This window comes from Micropterus salmoides, unplaced genomic scaffold, assembly GCF_014851395.1.
Source record: "Micropterus salmoides isolate LMB-PRFRI ecotype aquatic unplaced genomic scaffold, ASM1485139v1 Ms_hic_scaffold_16, whole genome shotgun sequence".
NCBI lineage: Eukaryota > Metazoa > Chordata > Actinopteri > Centrarchiformes > Centrarchidae > Micropterus > Micropterus salmoides.
In genome coordinates this window covers 24,977,532-24,985,746 of record NW_024040707.1, presented here as the reverse complement: position 1 = coordinate 24,985,746, position 8,215 = coordinate 24,977,532, and the positions used below count along the sequence as shown (strand labels likewise).

The window sequence follows — 8,215 nt, the reverse complement described above, 5'->3', positions numbered from 1 at the left end:
ACGATCGGGATCCAAGCAAGTCGCGAAAAACGCAACATTTGACATTTTCAGAGGAGAAGAACAGATGCAGACGACTTTAGAGATTCAAGTGATGAAAGAATTTTGACTTGCAAACTTGATTTTTACAGCATCACCTTGAGATCAGAGAGTGTTATTATATGTACCTGACTACTGGGTGAAGTAGTCAGGTGGTAAAGTTTAAGTCAATTTAAGACTTAAACTTAATCAGTTTAAGTTGAGTCATCCAGTCACCATGAAGGCAGCTTTCAGATGATCACAGATTGAGTAAAAGCACTGAAGCTGATTTGTTACAATGTGCAGCACATGTAAAGAAACACAAACATAATTTAAATAGTAATACAAAACCCCCTGTAAAATCAAGATACTATCATAGAGATACACTGGCTCTATTCCATATAAATTTAAATAGTCTGAAAATGGGATGGGAATAATCCACGTATGGTTCGTTCTTTGATTATTTCCTTTCAAAACCGAACAGAAAAAACAAGTTGTTTTTTGTTTTTTCTGTTTTGGAAACCATAACAGAAATTACTGATTGTGATATTTAATAATGTCAGACTAATTTAGCTTTGTGTGTTACACTTGATAAATCTGCAGCAGATACACTTGGGTGATGGCGGTGCCTAATTAAATGTAGCCTAATTAAGATGAGCTTGAACATCAACATAAGTGCGTTACAAGTTGCCAAAGAATCCTCCGATTTTGAAGATTTCTTCAGTATCAAATTAATTCAGTGATAGTTGTCAGTACATCCAATGGTACACAGCAAACATGAACTGTTATTAGTTAATTTGTCGAACTGTAAATTAAGAAATCATACACGGATTAAAATGTTTGGGTAATTTTCATTCATTATTTAAATTGCACACCATGCTGAGCTCATTTGTTGGTTGTTACCCAAAATGTTTATCAAGGGTTTTTTCTCAAGGACTACAGCCAGGGTGACTACAGGGGAGCCAGGGGGAGCTTGACCCTCTTAATGAGACATGAGCTCCCCTGAATACATGATTTATGCTATTTTTGCCATTAATTTCAATTTTTCTGTATCATTATGGATCATGCGTGCACCCGCCCGAGAGGGTCTGGTAAAGTAATGGACACATGTAATATGTTTTATACTTTCTGTGAATATAATCCAATTAATCTTTTTTCCATCCTGTATAGACACCTTATTTTGAAAACCGGACGTTATCACACGTGTATCCTCGCGCTAAATCCGACCCAATTTGATAAATAATGTTGTATGTGGTTCTCATATCGCGTAACATGTAGACTTCACAGCCTCTCTTCAGGTAGGACTCTCATACTGCGACACTTGTCTTTATAAAGAGAGAAACTGACAGGATACAACTATCACTGAATTCATTTGATACTGAAGAAATCTTAAAAACCGAAGGATTCTCAGGCAACTTCTGAGGCGTTCCTCTTCCTGTCCTGTTTGCCAGTGAGTTACAAAATGAACGTGAGCCTGCTGTTTTTCTAAAAAAAACCCACTTATTTTGATGTTCAGGCTCATCTTAATTACATTTAATCAGGCACCACCATCCCAAGTGTATCTGCTGCAGGTGTAGCAAGTGTAACACACAAAGCTAAACTAGTCTGACATATTAAATATCAGAATCAATATTTTTCCATTTTGGTTTTAAGACAGAAAAAACAAAAAACAACTTGTTTAGTTGGTTTTTCCGACTCGGATTTGAAACAAAATAATCAAAGAAACAAACATACATGGATTGATGGGTTTGTGTTGTTTTTTCCAACATAAAAATTTTCCATTTGATTTGTAGGGTTAGGTCTACTTTTTCTTTTTTGTGGCGCTTCCAAATTGTTTTCATGAGATGTTTCAGCAGCAAATGGAGTTTGCTCAGTTGTCCTTTAATTTTTGTGTATCTGCTGATGCCAAGACCGACCCAAACTTATATTACCTACAGGACATATTGTTTTACATGTGTGTAGGATACATTGAACAGCTTTAGCTTCTTAATCTGACACATGATTTAAAAATAAAAATAACTTTAAGATTTACTGGGATAATGTAAACCCTAATAGTTACATGGACAACATAAGTTTAAGAGTAGACAAAGCAGAAGAATTCTCTCAATCTGTCAGGAACAGTTTTTTTTATTTTGGGGAAAAAAGTAGTTTTGCACTTTTTGTCGTTTTCATGCAGAGAAACTGCAAAAAAAGTGAAAGTTAAAAGTGGAATTTATGTAATTTCTTGACAGTTGTTAACTGACATCAACATATTAGCAGTGTTATATTTGATTTTATTGTATATTACATTATAGCACTAAAACTCTTGACATTTGAATAGTTCAAGTTTTCTCTCAAACAGGGGTCAGTTTGATTATGAGGCTGCCGAGGCTCCTTCTTTACAGTGAATCAAATCCCATCTTGCTCTGTAATTATGAATGATAAAAATGAAATGATTTAGAAAAGAGCTGCAATAGAACATCTCTTCAAAACCTCAAAGAGAATGCCAAGATTATTTTGTGACATGTATTTTTTTAAATCCACTGAAATTAAATTATGTTTGATGAAATAATAATGTCATATCAGCCTTTGATCGCTTCATAATATGTTTACTAAACTAGTTTCATTATCTCTAATCTGTGTTTTTACAGGAACAGCATTCACAGACACAAAGTGCTCTGACTGCAGCAGTGGAACATTTTCAGATGGGACATTTATGTCCTGTCTGCTGCACACACTAAGAGAAGCTTCACATCAGACATCTGAACTCTTCCAGCAGCAGTGAATTCATGGTTTCCTACAAATGTTGCTGTAAAAATGTCCCTCTATCATTCCAGATGTGAATCAATAAACCTGCAGCTGCTGAAAGCAGGAACTGCTTCAACTGATGCTGAATGTGGAGAACAAAGTTCAGACATGACAGGAGTTGTGATCGGTGCTGCTGTTGGGGGGATTCTTTGTTATTAATATCTGGATCTGTAGCTATGGTACCTTTCCAGAAAAAAATGGCGTTTTAGAAATGAATCCACTTTACTGGAACAATAGTTAACCTAAAGTCAACAACCAGCCGAACTGAAAATACTGCAGCCTCTCAGACCAGAGGATGCTGTATCATATAAGCTATGGATATAGGCTATTTAAAATAATTTTAAAAAACAAAGCAGGTCCCTGCAGATTTTAACTAATCGCGTGTTCATAACAGCAGCCAAGAGTATGATTTTTTTTTTTAATGCCACTGTCAGAGATCAGAAAAATCAAGCAAGTGTCTCAAATTTTGAACTAACATTTTGCAAATGCATTTATAAGAGAAGCATTCAGTGCTTTTACAAAACACAAAACGTTGATTAAGCCACTCTCTCCTGCTGATGGATACTTCACTGGCAGAAAACGTTAGCTGCCGGAGTTTATTTTCACAGGCTCAGTTTCACGTTGCTGTGCTGCTTTAGCAGATGCTTCAATACAAAATTGTTCACAGTTGAAAGCGTTTTGCTGGTCGCACAGAGTTTACAACAGAAGACCATGTTCTTTGCATCTCTGAGTGTGACACAGCTCGGCCTAATGGCAGAACGTTACTTACAGCTGTGGAAAGAACGCCTCTCTCCTTCTTTCTCCATTCTTCCTTTAGTTTATTGGCTAGCAGCTGACTTGAACAACACAAGTTCTGGTTCCGCTGACCTGCAGTGCGGTTGCACATGATATATTAACATGCGAAATTAAGTTTATTACTGAGTCAACAAGAATTTACAAACAATGCCTAATCTACCTTGATTACAGTTGTTCACTACAGTCTTCTGACCGGCTACCAAAGCGCTTTGACCCCCTGGCTGCATGCGCATCCAGCAGTGTTTGTATACAAGAAACCAGTCTGAGTCCATTTTACTGTTATGTAGAGTAGAAAGTAGAAATGATTTTTCTTCTAAGTTTAAATAAACACTCATTTATCAAAATTTCACAAAACAGAAACATCTGAATGGGGTGAATATCCTGCACACGGCGCTACAAGCTGAACATGTCTTCTATGGAAGTGCTGGTCTACAGTCTGGATCATTATTTCACACAGATGGTAGTGTACAGAGACTGAAGTCAGCCTGGAATAACAACTTGGATCAATCTTGAATTGTATTCAACTCTCTGTATCTCCCACAATTTTCACTCTACATATGTATTTTTTTCACAAGTTGTAGGAAAACCTGTTCTGTCGCTCATGTCCAACTTTGAAAGAAAATAGACTTTCACAGCTGGTACAGTTGGCTTGAGAGGAGAGAGGATCCCACTCAACTGCATAGACTCCCATACTAAAAAAGTGCTGCAGTTTCAGGAAGGAGTCAGAAAGGTGGACATTTCTATACTGGCTGTGAAGCCATTTTGACAGTAGACAACACAATCTTGGACATCATCTTCATGAGGATCTTATCTCTCTAACAATGTTTACTTTGGCACTGAGAGTTACGGTCTGTTCAGTAGGACCAGGAGAAGCTGAGCTGTGCTCCAGGTTAAAACTCTGCTGTATAAGCCTGTCTAAGTCCGATAGCTTTCAGCATCATCGTGGCAACCTTAGATTGCAGGCTCAGCACATAGCTGATTGAGATGATGTAATGCTGACAACTCAGTAAACATGGCACTACATCCTCCAGCACCTGGACTCTCCAGGAAACAACATCAGGATCCTGTTTGTGGACTCTGCCTTCAACAACAATTCCAGCTCTGCTGCAGGACAAGAGGAAAAGTCTTTATTACAAACGAAACTAAAAGCATTTGTCACTTATTTGTTTGTTAATGAACCAAATTAATTTGGCAAAATAGCATAAATCAATAACATTATACTATGACTTTAGATATTTACGAAAAAGAAATATTCTTTATGAAAAGATTGATATTCTTGTAAAAGAAAAGCCTATTTGAACCTCTTTATCTTTTTTAAAAACATTGGGCCGACATTCACAAATACAACATTTCCAAAGAAATCTAATATTATATTGAAGAATTAAAAACTATTTTTATTGAATGTCTTTGTTGCTTGTTATAGGGGATCATAGGTGATCCCCTATGTATCTAGTTGTGCCATGTTCTATAATTCTTTCATTTAATGTAGGCTATTTTGTTTCGGATGAAGATTTTCGTATATGATTCAATAAAAACAACAGCTGTATTGTCTATCAGACAAGAGCATTTTTTATTAAACACAATACAGCATAACTTGAGCTGTGTTGTTAACCTGTGAATGGTGATATGAAAGTAGTGGAAGTGGGATTTTCGGAATTTAAAAATCCTACATTTTATCCAGCAATGTCACAAGGAACTCACATTTGAAAGAAAGGTCTCCCATTGTGCAGCAAAGGGTGTTATAACACTTTCAACAGCCAACATCGGTGCTCACTCTGCATTGGAGGTGTTAACAACCCACTACCACTTTGCCCTCATTGGTTTGGGATGGCACTCAATGTGGTGGACCTTCTGGATGAAAGCGCAAACAGATGGAGGTAGGTAGGGGAGAGGGAGTAGCACGCATTTTCGGAAAGGCCTATGTGATTTGATGGTGCCATTTGCAAAATGCAGGAAGAGAGAGAAAATAGCGAGGGCCGAAGAAGAGACAGGCCGAACGTCTCAGAAGTATCTCTCTGTACAGTGTGTCTATAGTAAAAGAACAACAACATTATTCCAGCTCACTGTCCAGCAGCAAGCAGCACATGAAGATCGGAAAACATGTCTGACTCCAGGACCATCAGCACTGGTTCCCCTCAAGGCAGTGTTCTTTCCCTTCTGCTCTCCTCCCTTAACAGCTGCACCTCCAGTCACCAAACCCACCAAGCTCCTGAAGTGTGCAGATGACAACCTTCACTGGCTCATCTCTTGTGGGATCAGTCTGGGAGATTGACCATCTGGGGTCTTGGAGCAGCCAGATCAATCAGGACCTCAATGCACTGAAGACAGTGGAGATGGGTGTGTATACCTTGAAGAGCCCAGCCGCACTCATCCCCATCAATCTGTGCAACTCAACACTATGGAGTCATTCCGCTCACCCAGGACTTCCAGGGGAGTTGATACGCTTAGTCACCTAATTACACGATTTCAAACTTTTTCAAAGTTTCTAAATATTTCAGGTCACACTATATACAACACTTGGGATTTTCTCACATTTCTTCAACTGCTTCATGGCTTCAGCTTCAACAAAACTTTCCACTCTTTCATAAATTGTACCATTCCACTTTATTAAAGACAGCAATTCAGTTTAGCGCAAGCCATTCAGCAGACAGCATTCCACCCCAATTTCTTCAGAAATTGCTTTTCTAGTTTAGTTATAAAGTTACACTGCTTTGAGAGTGGGGATGTGTGTTTACAGTAGTTTAAGCTGTCATTGATTGCTTTGCACATTCCATGGTTGTGCTCTGTAAGTTAAAAACAGGTTACAGCTTTATTGTGACCACGTAACTTTACAGTTTATTTAGTTAACTTTATACTGGTTTGAGAGTCAACAGGGTTTGTTGACTTACAGTAGTTTATAAGCTTAGAATTAGTCATTAATTGTAGACACATTGTATTAGGCTGCATGGTTGTGCTCTGTAAGTTAAAAACAGATTACAGGTTTATTGTTGATTATGCAACGTCACAGTTTTATTTAGTTAACGTTACACTGGGTTTAAGACTCTATTGCACACTTCCCATTCCTCAGCGTACAGATCTATTTAAAATTTGGATTCAAATTTGATGGAGGTGGGTACGAAAGAGTATTTAAAACAGTTCAATTTGTTTTTTGGGATTCTGTACCTTCTGCCAGAAGGCAAGAGCTCGTATCCGTTTGAAGGATGGGACAGGTCCGACAGTACTCTCCGCGCCTGCCTAAGTACAGACTGCTCATAGATGGACTGAAGGGAGATCTTCAGATAAGCCGTCAATAATTGCATTGCACATTACATGGTTGTGCTCTGTAAATTAAAAACAGGTTACAGTATTCCTTACACCTAAGCAGTTTTATAAGGAGCCTGATTGAACGCAGCAGGTGATAAAACATTCGTATAACCATGAGAGACTTGAGACTTGACTTGGACTCAAAGACTTGTGAGCATCTCTGGCAGAAATTATAGCGAAACCACTCACATCTTTATCTTTCCATTTACACAGATAGAGTGTTTATTTCATGTAATAGGCTTACGTCACGTCATTACTGAAAGCTGGTGATCCGTTTGACACAAATAATATAGACCTATCTGAAATCTTTCGGTTTAGCAAAGGTTTGGAGATTTTAGTGTCTGATCAATTAAAAACTTTTGCGGTTTCACAAAATATCCTTAACGACATGCAATCTGGTTTTAGATCTGGCCACAGTACAGTTTCTGTACTTTAAAAGTTATTGATGACTTAAAAGCGGCAATTGATAGAAAGTTGTTCTGTATGGCTGTGTTCATTAACCTTACAAAGCCATTTGATACAGTAGATCCTTCCATGTTAATCAAAACCCTGTTGAATATTGGTGTTGGGCACAGAGCTGAAAATTGGTTTCAAAGCTATCTCTGAACGGACACATGGAAATGTAACATCTAACCCTGTTGTTCTAAAAAGTGTGTCCCACAAGGATCAGTTTAGGGTCCTTTGTGTTTTATCATCTATTTAAACAATATCTGGTAGTAAGATTAAACACTCACAGTATCATTTGTATGCTGATGATACAATTATGTATTCTTGTGCTCCTACAACGAGATCACCAGTGCAAATTTGTAGTCAGACTTTGCATCATTACAATCTGCCCTTTGATTTGAAGCTACTTTTAAATGCACAAAAGTCAAAGGCAATGATATTTGCACCTACTAATACGAACGTCCCTGCTCTTTCTATTAACACATTGCAAGATGAAGCCATTGGACTTGTTGATACTTATAAATACTTGGGTATCTGGCTGAATGAAGGTTACCTTTAAAAAACACATTGAAGCTCTTGCTACAAACTTAAATTTACCCTGCCATTTTATATAGATTGAAATCTTGTTTTTAGGACTACACGGAAAACAGTGGTTGCAGGATTATTCCTGTCTCAGCTAGATTATGGTGATATTCAATTAGCATGTCCATCAACAACAACCTTGACCAACTTTATCATGCGGCTCTCTGGTTTATCACAAATGCTGGCTATGAGACACATCACTGCATTTATACAGTATGGTAAATTAGTCATCACTCAAACTGCACAGGATGCTACACTGGAACATTTTTATTTCTAAAGCTATTTT

The 8,215-nt window shown here is 37.7% G+C and overlaps 1 protein-coding gene across 1 annotated transcript in view; it reads right to left on the bottom strand.

Moving 5' to 3' along the window:
- Positions 1 to 4,615: 4,615 nt before the first annotated feature.
- LOC119905179 (GATA-binding factor 5-B-like) overlaps positions 4,616 to 8,215 on the bottom strand; it is an 8,298-nt gene continuing 4,698 nt past the window's right edge. Inside the window, exon 4 of the mRNA XM_038721941.1 lies at positions 4,616 to 4,701. Within this exon, the coding sequence (XP_038577869.1) occupies positions 4,616 to 4,701 (86 nt within the window). The remainder of the gene's footprint in view (positions 4,702 to 8,215) is intronic.